The 15,944-nt window shown below is 37.0% G+C and overlaps 3 protein-coding genes across 4 annotated transcripts; all 3 read right to left on the bottom strand.

The window, feature by feature from the left end:
• b3galt11 (beta-1,3-galactosyltransferase 11) lies at positions 1-10,627 on the bottom strand. Of its 2 annotated transcripts, none has more exons than XM_052539873.1 (2): positions 10,441-10,627; positions 1-1,162 (listed from the first exon to the last, which is right to left on the bottom strand). In XM_052539873.1, the coding sequence occupies exon 2, from the start codon at positions 1,141-1,143 to the stop codon at positions 109-111; it is 1,035 nt and encodes a 344-aa protein (XP_052395833.1). In that variant the 5' UTR covers positions 1,144-1,162; positions 10,441-10,627; the 3' UTR covers positions 1-108. The 2 variants fall into 2 exon arrangements, with proteins under 2 accessions (XP_052395833.1, XP_052395834.1); XM_052539874.1 differs by lacking the exon at positions 10,441-10,627 and adding an exon at positions 3,448-3,542.
• A 1,596-nt stretch (positions 10,628-12,223) lies between these two features.
• Positions 12,224-13,165, bottom strand: LOC127942470 (beta-1,3-galactosyltransferase 2-like). Its single transcript, XM_052538184.1, has one exon. The coding sequence runs from the start codon at positions 13,073-13,075 to the stop codon at positions 12,224-12,226; it is 852 nt and encodes a 283-aa protein (XP_052394144.1). The 5' UTR covers positions 13,076-13,165.
• Positions 13,166-14,710: 1,545 nt separating this feature from the next.
• Positions 14,711-15,862, bottom strand: LOC127942471 (beta-1,3-galactosyltransferase 2-like). The gene has a single exon (XM_052538185.1). It carries the CDS (start codon positions 15,860-15,862, stop codon positions 14,711-14,713), a length of 1,152 nt encoding a protein of 383 aa, XP_052394145.1.
• Between the last annotated feature and the right edge of the window lie 82 nt (positions 15,863-15,944).

Below are 15,944 nucleotides of genomic sequence, written 5' to 3' on the forward strand. Positions count from 1 at the left end.
TGATGCATGGTTTCACTTTATTTCAACAAAAAAATGCTTTCACTCATACGCACACGAAAAATCAGACACATAATATTAGTTTATCATATTAGTTTGGATGTTTCCACCTCAGCATGGATTGCTGGTTGAATGAACATCGGTCCAAAAGGACGTCATCTGATTCGTGTTGTCCGTAAGCACAGCTATCAATCCAGAATAGTAACAGCGATTGTACTGCGGTTTTGTCACCACAAACTGCCCTATATTTGGTGGTCTGCTTGGGACGATTCCCAACTTCTCCAAACACATGCCAAGATATGCATCCTCCAAATATATGGGTTTAATGTGCTTCGATTCCTGTATAAATTTCTGCGGCAGGTCCAAAGAAATGATGTAACACATGCCTAGAGGATATGGCGGATATGTGCTTCTGGAGTAAACACTGTAGGGAAGGAAAAACTTGTTGAACGGATTTCGGATGACAGGGCTTGCGTACCACACCAGCCCGGTCATATAGTTGGCTGGGACTGGGTTCAGACTCTCAAGCATATTCATGAGATTATTCATGTTAAGGAGCACGTCAGCGTCCACTTTCACAGCAAAGGACGCCTGTTGACAATTCCTGCTGAGCCATTCCATCATCACCAAGGTTTTAATGGTCAGATTCTTATAGGAATCCAGGAAGTTGCTCTGGAGAAGGTCTTCGTACTGCTGGCTCTCATTCCGGAGTTGCTCGTGCAATATTTCTTTATCATTTCCACTGTGTAAACCCATAATAAACAGCACCACAACCGCTTTGTCCCCAACAACCTTTTCTCTTCCCCACGTCCTCCTGATGCCGCTGCGTGCTTCAACGTCGCCAGGAGGCACCGGGACCATAATCATCACGAAGGGTTTTTGCAATTTACATATCTCTGGCTGGTCAATGATAAATTTGTATTTTCGGGGATAAGCCACATGGTACAACCCTGGATCTTCCTGGACAGTGTCTATTTCTGGTTCTTCTTTTACAGGAGCATTACTTGGTGCTCCTGTGTGTTGTTGTTTTGCAGGAGGGTTCCTTTGTGGTGCTTTCTCCTCTGTCATAGGGGCATACGAAAGATACAGTAGTGAAGCAATTCCTAGAACCAGGAAAAGAATCAGGAACCACTTCATACTGGACATCTGTCTGGACAAGGTACAACTGAAAAGGAAAAATAAGAAGTGTCACAGACAAGTGTCTAGTAAGCAAGTTCTTAGCAGTATGCTTGTACTGATATTGGTTTCATATGGTTTTGAAACACTTTAACCATTTTCAAGAACTGAAATACTTGGGATGTTTCCTCTTCAATGTGGATTGCAGGTTGAATTAGCATGTGTTCAATAGCAACAGTTCTGTTTTCTGTCAAATTGCATTGAATGACTTTGATTTGATAAACAAACATTTTCAAATATTACTTGCATCACTAGATGCGTTTACATGGACCCTTCTAATCTGATCGTAACAGGATTAGAAGCACAATCAGAATAAAAATGTCACATGTAACACGTCAATCGGATTGAATTTGCTCGATCCGACTAAAATTTTGATCGGATTGTAAGGGTTGGTTTATCCCTTTTGTAATCCGAGAGGATTACAGAGGACGTGTAAACACTTGATCAGATTGAAAACCGAAACTGGAAAGTACTGCGCATGCGCAGTGACGTAGACAAAGTGTAATGACGTATGACGCGCGGAACGAGGTGTTCTTCCTGGTGAACAAAGTGTCATTAATAAAGTGTCCTGTTATTATAACTCTCCCCTTTCCTTCAGTGTATGTGAAGTGGAACACGATCACGTCCCACCAGTCCTCGTTTAAGACTCTCATCAACAGACGACTAGTTTTGGGTGCAGGAAGAGGCACTTTTACTATTTTTTTTTGCTAAACTAAAGTTAAGCAGCACAACTGTTCATGTTCTGGTTGTCGCCTAATTAGGACCAGAAGTAGATAAATATAATGTGTTCTTTTTAAAACAGCAGTGGGAAACTCTGTATATTCCTACATATAGTAAATCCTACATAGAGTAAATCCGTTCAGAAGCTTGTGACATGTAAACACGCGCATCAACTCGAATGTCATTATTTACAGTTCATGTGAACACTACGTTCGGATTCGTCAATCAGAATGAATTCATTCCGATGGAAGCAAAAAGTGTGTATGTAAACGCACTTACTGCTATTATTAACAGTCTTACGGGGGAAAAATGACAAAAATCTTACTACGGTTTGTCATTTGTACCCTTAAAGGGACATCTTTGTACCTTATTTACCCTAAAGTAGTAATCATATTTTTGTAGTAGTATCGTAAGAGAGCATATCATTACTTTAAGGTACTAAAATGCATTTTTGGGGGTTAATAAGTTTAAGTCATTCATTTAAAAACAATTTAAATAACCCAAGTATACTTTGTTTTTGTCAAGTTTTCATACAGTCAAATGCGTACCCTTTCAAAGTTTACAACATTTTCATAGTGTGCACGGATGCAGGCAGTCTACACATGCAATCTAGAAAGCTTCATATTTGTTTTCTAAATCGGTTTAACCAAATTTAGGTCACTTTGCATTAGAGCTGGGCGATATATTGGATATTAGCGATAATATCGGAAAAAGTTTGACAACGATGTGAAATGAGAAAATATCGTGAATATCGAATATTTTAAATTTAAGCATACTTTCCCATAAGAACGCACAAACCTTCCAAAAAAGGGAACATGTTATTGCGGACTGCTCTACGCTACTCTACTACGCCAGCTCTCATGAGTGCGATTGCCAGATATCAAGAGTTCAAATTGCCAAATCAGACAAGAAAAATACTTATCCCAGTTTAATTATATCCCCCAGTTTTTTTATTATTTAAATGCAAATTCAAACATATCGAGATACATATCGAATATTGTAAAAATTTACAATATCGAGATATCATTTTTTCATTGTAATCGTCATGTACGAGTCCCTCAGTTGTCCTCAGTGTGAAAAGATGGATCTCAAAATCATGCAGACATTGTTGGAAAGGGTTCAAAATGCAAAAGATGCTGGAAAGATTGAGAATTTGTGAGAATTTCATTTTTCTGAAGAACAGCAGGCAGTTTTACTGATCAGGATAAACAAGGCACTCGTGAACAACTATCACCAAATATAAAAAAAACGCTGTATTTAATAACACAGTATTAAGAATCAAGTCTACAAACCTTTGAAAAGGGTTATTATTGATTTCATATTGTGTGTAACATGCTACTCTGACCTATCATGAATGACCTGCAGAGGGCATCAGAGGAGCTGATACAAAACAAATGACTTCGTCAGACTTTACGACTGTTTACAGAAGCCATACGATCTGTAGAAGTCGAATAAACACTAGCAAGAGCAGCTCTTATACTGAATATCAGAGGCTGTAGTGCAGCCAGTCAGACCTAAGCTGTAGTGTACAGGTATGACTAAACACATTATTACCTCTGGGTTTGAAATACAATCCTCAATCATGTGTGGTGTTCGTCTGTCGACACTGGTCATGCATTGTAATGTTGTTGGACATGAATGGTTTTTCTTAGAAGCTGCTCACACAATGAGGTAATTTGTCATTAGGCTGACAGTGAAAACCCACAATAGAAACCTTGACGTTTTCATATTTTAATGTAATTAGGCAAAAAGAACTTGGAGTACCTGAAACAGGGCGGAGTGGGAGTTAAGTTATAATCAAATAGTACGGTTAGCTCTCTAGTGAACAAAAGACGAGTGGATGAACTTCTGGTTTATTACAGAAATGCTGTGGGAGTTTCCTCGTATTCATATGACCCACGAGATGAAGGACATTTAACATTAGCAGAGGATTTTCAGAAAGAGTTTCTATGAAGTTAACATTTAAAGGCAATTATTGTTCAAAACAGTGTGTGAGTTTAATAATTTTAACATTATTATAGTGCTTTAGAACTGCCCCATAGACTTACATTGCAAAATGTGTACTCTAAACTAGTCTAAAAAATTAGATTTGTCTTTGTTGCTGTTTTAATAAATGAAGGAATGAGCCAAGAATTGGTTTACTGTCTTCCAATAATGCTAATTGTAAATTTAAAATACCATATTTTACTTTAAGTATAACAGCAATGAAATCTAGTTACATCACTTTTAGGAATAATAGGTATTTAAAAACAGAAACTCAAATGTCACACAGACATACCAGACAATGACTTCTTCATATTTCTTTGTCAAGTATGGCATGATTGCAGTGTTGTTCTGTACATGAATTTGCTTTTTTAACACATCAATCTACATGCTTTGCACTGACCAAGCAAAAACAGAAGTCACAACTTAGTAAATGTATACTGCGCATGCACAGTGACGTATAAATAGCGTAATGACGTTTGACCGAGGGTCAACCTCCCACTCCCTCTCATGACCCCTTGCACAAGCGCTTTTCAATGCAGGTGTTTGTTGTTGCTGTAGCAGTCTCCACATTTTCTTCCATTTTCTACTGTGAAACAGCGGACCGGGGCAGTGCCACCACCTTGTGGAACAACTGATTGGTGTGAAATCAAGTCAATTTGCATGTGACCTGCACGTACAATATATGTGAGGTTACAAAAATCGGATGGTGCATGTACAGGATGTGTGTACTATTTTGGTGATGGAATTTGCACGCACAATGTAGCCAGACCATCGCGCATGCGTAAAACCGAAGTATGCTTATGCCTACATAAGGTACAATTTATGCACTTATTTTTGCAAGTGTAAGCAGTTTTTCTCAATTGTTGTAATCATACTTTAAAATATATATTTCTGTGAGTCATAGCTGAATTGTCAGCAGCATCAATTGCACACATCCTTATGAATAAAAATCATTAATTTAAATCATTAAAAAATAATAATACTGACCCATTGTATTGCAAACATTTGAACGGTATTGTTACATAAGATTTCTATAATAAATTGTTATTTTTTTGGTTGTTGTTTATTTCTATTTCACAGTATTACTGTTTTTTTTTTCTGTAATTTTCAACAAATAAATGTAAAGCTTAATGGGTATAAGAGACTCATTTCAAAAACATAAACTGAGATGTGTCCAAAAATTTTACCTGTGCTGTACTTACTGTACATAATCAAGGTAATCTCTTTTTGTTTGTTGAGAATTATATTATAGCCGATATTATCATTATTATTATTATTATTTTGCAGTAATTTACTCACAGTTCCTGAGTACCACTTCAGTAAAGGAACATCAGGGGTTGTGGCAGGATTTGCCCCTCCCATTTAACCAATATGAACTATTTATTGACATATTATTATTAATAAATATGATATGTTGTATTACAGGTTGTATTTAAGGTTGTACACTATAGCCTACACAAATCAAGTGGAAGTTGAAGAGACACTTCTTGTTACTGTACACAAATTCAAAGTGTCGCGTCTGCAGTCCAAAATAAATGTTGATACCTTACACACAATAAGAGCTGTAGACTTTGCATGCCTGCTTAGCCTTTCGCTTCAGCACCTGAATGAATGGATGCGTTTTTTACAGAATAGATCTAAATATACTTTGGAAGATGGGACCTGCTTTGAAACTGCAACATTATTTGGTTCAATTGCAGGTGAATGACAATTCAACAATATATAATGAACAATGAGGTTATTATTTTGCTGCCCGTCTTGACTAGTGGAGTGGCCCACAGGGGATATGTTATGGTTATGGAGGTCCCTCCTCAAAGTCCGAGGCCTTTAAAGCAACTGCCTGCTCTGGCTATAGCTAGCGCCGGCCCTGGGACATTTGGAATCAATTCAACCAAATCTCAGAAACTTCCCCAGCTAAAACTTTTGAATTTGATAAAACTTTTTATGAAAAAAGATTAACATAAATAATGTTGAAAGCCAAAATAATAAAGGTCACGGATGTGTGAGTAATACAGTGTTTTGTAGAGAGGGGTCAATATGAAATTGTTTCACCTTATTCAGAGCCAAATAAATGAACTTTGGAAAAATTACTCATTATGTCATTCTTACAAAAAGATCGGTAGGTCTATTAGTAAAATCTGTTGATTTAAGCAGTCTGGAATTACGTGCCAGTGGTGATTGTTCGAAAATGGGAAAAAACACTTTAAGTTTGTTTTCCAAATTCCTTATATAATTCATTTGCATAGATATTAATTTGCATAACTCAATGTGGCTACATTTTTGAATATTAAACATTTTCTAAATAGGTTTAACCAAATTTAGGTAACTTTACATTAGAGCTGGGCGATATATTGGATATTGGCGATAATATCAGAATAATTTTGACGATGTGAAATGAGAAAATATCCCGAATATAAAATATTTTTGTCCGTTATTTCGGGCCGCTCTACGCTACTCTACTACGCCAGCTCTAATGAGTGCGATTGCCAGATATCAAGAGTTCAAATTGCCGAATCAGAAATACATATCGAAATACATAATGAATATTGTAAAAATTTAGTTACAGAGGATTCTGAGTTATGAAAAGGACCATTGCAAGCTGACATCGACCGGCTTTTGTGATGGAAAATTGGCAGTAATACTCCCACCTTGCGCAGCTGTACCTGAGTGTCCCTGGGACATCAGTGCGGTCGGAGCACGTCTTCTCAACAGCTGGACATACAGTGAATAAAAAACGCTCTGCTCGGGACCCTGAAAATGTTGATCGACTTGTTTTCCTGTTCAATAAATTTGTAATGGCCTTAGTTTTTTGCACATTTCATTATGACTGCCTAGTGCCACCTAGCCTAAGTGTCAGTTACGTTCAATAAAAAACACTCATGGCCTGTTCTCAAGTCCATTTAAAGTTTCATTTTTTGAACAGTTGTTTGAAATGGATTGAATCATTATTTAAAATAATCTTGGAGATTTTTTAATTGCCTAAATCATAAATGCAGATGGGTTGAAGCCTGCAGTGATTTTTTTCTTTTTTTATGGCAGCTGTCCCCTCTGCATATATATTTTTTCGAGAATGTTGCACTCCTGTTGCTGTTTGTTATTTTGCACGAAACTTAATGCCAATAAATAAGAAATATTGCTGACTTGTGCGTTATCAGCGCTCTCTTTACGTTCGTCCGTTATTTGACGTTGAAAAAGTTAACATCTTTTTTTTTAGACATGGAAAATCGATTTTACAATCGATTCAATGAACACTTATGTCTTAAAAATCGAAAATGATTTTTTTCACAAAAGTGACAGCCCATGTCGACAAATTCGTAAAGTAGGGCTGTGCAAAAAAACTAATTTGATTTTCATGGGCATCTCATCCGTAAAGGTGCTCCTGTAATTAGTTGTATATCTCCAGCATGTGCGTTCAGATCAGGGTTGCCAGGTTTTCACAACAAAGCCTGCCCAGTTACTTCTCTAAACTAGTCCAAAACCAGCACAATCGCGTTTCCAGGGGGTTCCCCGATAAAAATTGCATCCCAGGGTTAAAATGCATGTTTTTTGGCAGGGTTGCCTTGGTAAAATTTGAATTTTAGGGGCTAAACATCACGTTATTGGGACTGGGGTCTGGGGTTTTCATGTCAAAGCGACCCCAATCCCAATAACATGATGTTTAGCCCCTAAAATGCTAATTTTACCAAGACAACCATGCCAAAAAAAAACATATATTTTAACCCCGGGAAGCATTTTATTTTTATTTTTTTTATACTGGGAACCTTCTGGAATCGCGATTAGTTTTGGACTAGTTTTGAGAAGCAACAGGACAGGATTTGTTGTGAAAACCTGGCAACCCTGATCTGAACACACGTGCTGGAGATAATACTTCAAATTAAAGGAGCGTCTTTACTGATGAGATGTGCATGAAAATCGCATTCGATTTTTTGCACAGCCCTACCCAGAGTTAAAAAGTAATCCTGGTTACTTGTCTCAAACTATACATTCCTAAACACTGGAAAATTTTATTTATTATTATTATTATTAGGGATGCTACAATACCATTTTTTCAGAACTGATCCGATACTAAAAATTCTGAGTATCTGCCGATACCGATCCAATCCGATACCAGCGTTTTTTTTTATTCAATATAGAATTTCTATACTGCTCTGTGTTGACCTGATTATCATTATTTTGTGCTAATCACAATCTACTACATACACAACTTTATTTTAATGAAAAATAACAAATGAAAAAAATAAATAATCATAAATGATTACAAAAGTATTATAAAACTTATTAAACTAAGTTGGTAGATAATTCAGCAGCAAAAGATACTCTACATTCTAGAAAAATCACAGGAGCACAATCATTTTATCAAATCTATTGAAATATTTTATTTACAAATAAAAGTGAGTCTCAAGTCTCAAATCTGGTAAAATGTTATACATTGCTTTGTACTGTTGTAAAATACATTATTGGAAAAACAAGTATATACATTTATATAGAAATCTAAAAGACGTTTCTTTTAAATAGCACAGTAATAAAGTCAGTGTACTGTTTGAGTAAATGAATTGCTCCGTGATATTGGTTTATTCCAACTCGGAGGGCGTGTGGCCACATTAAAAAGAATGAATTGTGGATTAATGGTTATTGGAGATGTGAACCGGTTCAAACGATTCAGTCCGATTGGATGAACTGGTTCAACCGGTTCACTAAGAAAAACCGGTCAAATCAAACAATTCCTTCGCGAACCAGACATCACTAGTACATGTACCAATATATATTCTCTATTAAATATGTGCGTTAGTTTAATGAGCCTTTTCTTTGAACAGTTATAAACCTCAGTTACTCTGCACTCTAAAGTATGGAACAGCTTCAGAACACTTGAAATATGTTCTTGAAAACGTTTTGGCACTTTATAATGTGTTAACACAGTACAATAACACAGAATAGTACACAGTATCGGATTTGGATCGGTCTCGTCTGACCGATACCCGATCCACAGGAAATGCCAGGATCGGAGCCGATACCGATCCCAAGTATCGGATCGATGTATCCCTAATAATTATAATTATTTTATTGTACTTTTTGCATATTTGAAGTGTTAAAAATCTTGACTGGACAAGCTCAAAATAACTTTTGGTTTACAACCATTGAAAATGGGTACAATTCAACAAGTTGAACGTTTGTGTCATATTGGGAATCCCATACCTCTGGCATTGAAGCATATAGGGCTATATTTCATTAGCAGAAATTTAACTCACTAAATATATATGTATCTCTGAAATACTGAGTATACTGACATACCAGAGATTAGTTTCTTATTATAGATCGGTTTTTCAAACAAGAACGCACACTTTGTTTAAGAATGAATGCGCAGCTTCTCCTGAATGATGAAAAACTACTTGAAAACTGATTTGACCTAGACATAATCAAACAAAAACCATTTGAAGGTATTTGAACAGGGCCTAAGAGTTGTATCCACACATAAATCTTTTAATTAATGAAGGTACTGTTCCAGTTAACATGTATTCCACACAAAACAAAAGGCCACAGACCATTGTAAGAAATGACACAGGTGTCAGTTACATCTGGTTTGGCTGGAAAAACACTGATGTTTCGTATGAGACTCACACCCTTGTCAGGTTGCTGCAAATTAATCCAATGAACTGGACAAGTCGAGATAGACTGCCAGATATGCCTATAGCCGTAAACTTACACTTGCATTTTAGATGAGGCTGAAATTCAATACTTCTTGCTAAAAACTCAAGATTTTGAGAATAACGGCTTATAGGGTTAAATACAGGTGAAGTTCGATACTTTCTCGTACAGTACTTTGTCTTTGGATTTGTGTTGAATGTGTTCCAATAGACTCCCTAACACTAAACAAAGTTAAACCGCTAAAGATTTCCACAAGGTACAGATAATATTTGTTTTTTTATATTTTTAAAACATGCTTCAAGACAATATCGCAAACGAATGCACCTTTATTGTTTAAAAATAAAAATAAAATGCATAACATAAAACGGGTTTTGAAATATCTTAATAAATACACATTTTTGCTTTCTTAATAGTCTTTTTAACCTAATTCTGAAATGCATGGTTGTATTAGTAATAGTAGGCTAATAGTAGATGAATGGGGTCATCATCATACCAAAATAATTACTATAAGCCTAGGTAATTGGCTATCAGCAAGCTAATTTAAGTGCAAATGTACATTACTCATGGGTTGCACTCTAAACACACACACACAATACACAACACACACACACACACACACACACACACACACACACACACACAACACGCGCACACACACAGTTATAATTAGTCATTCTCGTCTTGTGAGGGTCTCTTGAGAAAAATTCATTAAAAAATCTGACGTGACGTCGCCCTTTTCCTGCTTAACTTCTCACATTTTTCGCGCTATTTGTTCGATACGCTGTAACTCTGATAACCACGCAACTTAAAACCCTCACCTGTTTCGTATTTACTGTACACTATAAAGTCCGACAAAGTAACGTTAGCCCTTGTAGAATAGGAATCAAACTCTCGAGCAAAACAAACGGAAGTGCTTACATCAGACGCGATGAGGGCAGTAACACCTGCTGAAGTGATGTCTGCGTTTCCACAGCCAAAAGTGAAGCACTTGAACACAAGTGTCCTGTAAAGTACCCAAATCGATGTTTTTTATCAGCAAAAGAAGAGCCTCCATGTGTTAAAGGTATCTCCCGCCCTCCTCGCCACACCCACGCTCATATCCTCTTCCTCCTCAGATCTTCCGCTTTTTCATGACTTTAAATATATCATTGAAATGTAGATGTGAATCTGAATATGTTTTAATATGGAATATCCTTCAGTCATTTTAAAAAATAAATAAATAAATAATAATAATTTTTTGTTTACATAAACGGTAGAATGGTTTTGTACACTGTTCACTGAAAATAAGTGTCTCATTCATCCAATAAAAAAAAATAGGGTAATGATTCACGTCTTTTTTTTTTCTTGAGACCAAAAAAATTAATAATAACTTGCCTAAAAATATAGACGTGAATCATTACCCTATTTTTTTTTTTAATTGGATGAATGAAACACTTTTTTTCAGTGTAGTATGGTATTTGTTAGTATATACATTCATTTGTGTCAGTAAATATTTAGTTTCGACACTTATTGTCAAGAAACACCCAAGATAACGAGATTTGCTGCCCTCAAGTGGCTCTAAAGCAATAGCTGCTCTAGCTGTTCCGTTTTTGAGGTTGTATAGGCCTAGTCCCTTCAGGCTATGGATAGATATGTAAATGTAATTGCTCATTTATCTGGTCTGCTTATGGGAGTGGTGCATGCATAGCTTTATTCAGTGCTCAAATAGAGCCCTATTTATGTTGTCAGCCACAGAATTGATCTTTTTTTACACACAGTATGTGGGATGATTATGCATAATCTGTGGATGGACTTTTTTGTTAACATCCAGATGTTTCGTTGATGGGCTAGTGTAAATCTATATGTTTATATCTCTAGGTTATTTAAAATGATGACAAATGTTTTTTTAAAGGAATAGGTCACCCAAAAATTACAATTTGCTGAAGATGTACTCACCGTCAGGTTATCCAGGATGGAAATGAGTTTGATCGTTCAGATTTGTATTGCATCACTTGCTCACCAATGGATCCTCTGCAGTAAATGGGTGCCGTCAGAATGAGAGTCCAAACAGCTGATAAAAACGTCACAGTAAACCACAAATAAACTATTGCCTGATCTGTCCATATTTCGCTCCTGATTTGGACGAGTTGACCTTTTCACTGGAGAAAGCAATATTATGGAGAGAGGACTTGTATTTTAGTCAGAAGCAGCGGTTTGGTGGTGTTTAAAAGGTCTTCATAAAGGATGCATGCAGCGTTTCGCTTCACAAGACATTAAATGATGGACTGGACTATGTTTCACTTGTGGATTATTGTGATGTTTTTCATTCTGACGGCACCCATTCACTGAAGAGGATCCATCGGTGAACAAGTGATGAAATGCTACATGAAATGCTAATATATATATATTAGTTTATTCCATAAAATATGTTTATATATATATATATATTTAGCATACATTTCAAACAAATTAAAAACAATTTAAATATTTGTCCTATTTGAGTTAATGTTAATTTACATAAAAGGTATAAAAAGCCTGTTGTAAAGACAGTGTCGTTTTACATTTCAAATGATCTTTCAGTATGCAAATGTATCAAACAATATCCACACAGCTATCGGGTAAAACAAACAGGCTGCTGTTTTAAAATGAATTACTGAAAACCGAACCTGTAACTACATATAGTTTGATTTCTTCAAAAAGAGATTTAGACTACAAGTGTTTTTCAGCAGGGTCTTTGGGCTGAGTGAAAATCCATCCAGTAGGAAATGAGCTGAGTCTGGCTGTATGTAAGTATTGCTATTCGTCCAGAGTAGTAACAGCGATCGAAGCGTTGCGGTGGTCTGACCACAAACTGTCCACTATCTGCTGGTTTCTTTGGTGCGATTCCCAAACGCTTCAAGCACATGCCCAGATATGCGTCCTCAATAAAAATAGGTTTGATATGCCACGAGATGTGCAGGATCTTCTCTGGTAAGTCCATAGAAAAGATATAACACATGCCCAGAGGATACGGAGGATATCTGGATTTAGGATACACATTGTGAGGAACGTAAAACTTGCTGGATGGATCTCTCAAGACAATGTTTCCATACATTATTAAGCCGGTGATGTAGTTACGTTGAAGTGATTTCAGACTCACAAGCATGTGTAATAGGTTTTTCATATTGAGGAGCACATCGGCGTCCACTTTGGCTCCGAAGGACGCCTGTGGACAATTCCTGCTGAGCCAGTCCATCATCACCAAGGTTTTAATGGTCAGATTCCTGTAGGAATCCAGGAAGTTGCTCTGGAGAAGGTCTTCGTACTCCTGGCTCTCACTCTGGAGTTGTTCCTGCAGTGTTTCATTAGGACTTTCTGAGCCCAGAAGAAAGAAAACCAGCACCAGTTTGTCGCGGACGAGCTCCTCGCTGCCCCACGTTGTCCTGATGGCGTTACGTGCTTCGATGTTCTGCGGGGCAACAGGGACGATAACCACCACAAAGGGCTTCTGCTCTTCACACTTCTTTGGCTGGTCGAGGATAAATCTGTAATTTTGAGGGTGAGCAACATGGGGGTTCCCTGTTTTTTTCGCCATTTTCTGCCACCTTCTTCTTTCGAGGGCAGTGACAGTGAAATACAGCAATAAAACATTAAAAAGGATGAGGAGACCACCCAGTAGCCAACTCTTACACAACATCTGAACGAGGCTGAAAAGAAAAGAAAGTTATTTCTAGCTTGAACTCCTATTCAAATTTACATTTGTTTTCCACAGATGAAGGAAGGTCATATATGTTTTGAGATACCTGAGGTTGAGTACATGGTGAAAAAATGTGAATTTTGTTTGGGAAACTATCCCTTTTTCGATTCAGAAGAGCCTTTTTTCTAAGTGGGTCTTTGTTACAGTTGATCAAATGCAAAAACACAGTTCTTCTCTTGGGAAACAAGCAAATGATTTTGACCCTCCACTGTATATATATATATATATATATATATATATATATATATATATTAGTGTTGTCAAAAATATCGATATTTCGATAGGTATCGATACTAAAATATCTGAACGGTACCAATACTCATTTCTCTAAGTATCGATACACCGCACGTGTCCGCAGTTCCCGTCTCGTCTCATTCGCGCTGATTAAATAGCAAAAGTGAATAGATATATATAGAAATGTTATATTTATCTTGAACAAAAAAATATATATATTGTGGCAGTTTTTTCTCTGTGCTATCGAAAATGGTATCGAATATCGATTTTTTCAAGGTACCGTATTGAAGTTGGAAATGAAAGTATCGTGACAACACAAATATATATATATAAATAATATGAATAATACTGATATTAACAAGATAGATGTACTAACATACTAATATTATTAAAAAAGGTTATTTATAAAACCATTAAGGTCCAATATAGCACTCTTTTAAAGAATGGTTCTTTATGGAAGCTATTAAAAACAGTTCTACCAAAAAGATTTCTGTTATTGTTGCAAGCCGAAGAACCATAATTTGGTAGCGTTTACAACTATGTATAAGAAGTCATTGCATAATACAAAATCAGTTCTGTGAAATGTTTGAACATACCTTGTCTTGAGGGTAACAGCGATCTTGTACATATCTCAGAGTCACTGTATCTGAGCTCCTCCTTGTCCTTTCTTTGACCAATTAGATCCTTTAGAAACACCTGATGAGGCCATGGAGTGTGTCACAGCGAGCTGGCAAGCTTCTAGAATCGTTTTGCTACTCAAAAGGATCAAGTTACCACCCATCTTTCATTCATTCTCCTCCATCTGCAAACGTTTTTAATTCTGTTTCTGATGCCAACTAGGACTAAAAAAAATACCAATAATCATCAGGAGGTAACTTAGTGTTTCAGATGGTTCCAAAAATAATGTCTAAATGTCTTGAAGATCTGTGGCATTATAGTAGTCTGAAAGCGGCCACCTCATTTACATTTGCATATGCAAAACACAAGATGAAGGTTCCAATGTGACCTTGAGTTGTGGCAGAACTGAAAATTACAACAATCAAATAATATTTACATTTGTTATTTTAAATCACTTAATATAAATATTCTAAAAAAGAAAAAAAGCTATAATTAAAAATATACTGTTATAAATAACCATTTAATTTATGGGATATTTAAACGAATTGTATTTTCTCCAACATAACAGTCTTTTATTAATCAAATAAAGGCAACCACTAATATATTCCAATTTAATTCCTTTTATGTGGGCCTCTTTAGATCCTCCCAAATGTCTATTAGCTGCTGCGGGGATCCCAGGATTGTTGTAATAACTCTGAGAAAATCATCTCGCTTGTATTGTCCCAGATAGGCTCTAAACTGTGAAGGGTCTGGAGGAGATGAGGGTGCAATGCCTAACTGTTTCAGACAAGCGCCCACATATGCATCCTCAATGTTAAAGGCCTTTACTTTCTTGGAAGCCTCAACTATTTTTCCTGACAGGTCATTGGAGAAAACATATCCCATTCCCAGCAGGTACGTGGGGTATTTGGGTTCAGGGTACAGTTCCTCTGACACGTACCATTTTGAATTTTTGTCTCTGATGACAGGCCGGTCCCACATCAGTAATCCTGTAATGTAGTTCTCTCTGGGTGTGTTGGGTGCCAATAGCAGGCTCATCAGGTTCTCCAGGCCTATATACATATCAGAATCAACCTTCATAGCATAAGATGCTTGAGGGCAACGAGTGGCCAACCAGTCCATGATCACCATTGTCTTTATGGTCAGGTTGAAGTAGGAGTCCACAAAGTTGCTCTGCACTAAATCTCTGTGTTGACGGCTCTCTTCCTCCAGCTTCTGTTGAGCTTCAGGTCCTCCAGTCAAACCCACCAAGAACAGAGTCAGCACTGCTTTTCCCTGCACTGAGCTCTCATTCCCCCATGTGCTCCGGATGGCGTTACGAGCCTCTACCTGATGGGGCGCCACAGGGACCATAAAGACCAGGAACGGATCCCACTGACTACATTTATCAGGTTCATCCAGAATAAAATGATAGTTGCTTGGATGAGCCACATGATGATGCACTGACATGTCTGTGGATTGTGTAGGAATTTGTGAAGGACTAGTTTGATTTTTACTGGCAGATGGGTACTCGATCACAACATAATAGGAGCGTGTCTGATTTAGCACTTTTTCATAAAAGGTGTCAGGGAGCACAGCAGTCTTGAGAGAGAATTCAGAGACATAAGCAACGGCAGTCAGTAAGAACGCCAGTGTAAGTAGCAGAATGAATCCTGTCTTAATCTGACACCTGTGTGGAGCTGTGTCCCGACCCAAACTGCATAAGAGAGACGGGAGGGAAAAAGTAAAGGTATGCAATAAGATAAAATCCAGTAATGCTGACACAACAAACATGGTATGGATAAACATTCTTGAGAGTCAGTATCAAACATTAAAATCACCATAATTACCACAAAAAAAAAAAAAGTGTTTGTTT

Source organism: Carassius gibelio, chromosome A22, assembly GCF_023724105.1.
Source record: "Carassius gibelio isolate Cgi1373 ecotype wild population from Czech Republic chromosome A22, carGib1.2-hapl.c, whole genome shotgun sequence".
Classification (NCBI taxonomy): Eukaryota; Metazoa; Chordata; class Actinopteri; order Cypriniformes; family Cyprinidae; genus Carassius; species Carassius gibelio.

Coding starts and splice junctions, on each gene's coding strand:
- b3galt11 (XM_052539873.1), bottom strand. CDS start 1,143: ATGTCCAGTATGAAGTGGTTCCTGATTCTTTTCCTGGTTCTAGGAATT.
- LOC127942470 (XM_052538184.1), bottom strand. CDS start 13,075: ATGGCGAAAAAAACAGGGAACCCCCATGTTGCTCACCCTCAAAATTAC.
- LOC127942471 (XM_052538185.1), bottom strand. CDS start 15,862: ATGTTTGTTGTGTCAGCATTACTGGATTTTATCTTATTGCATACCTTT.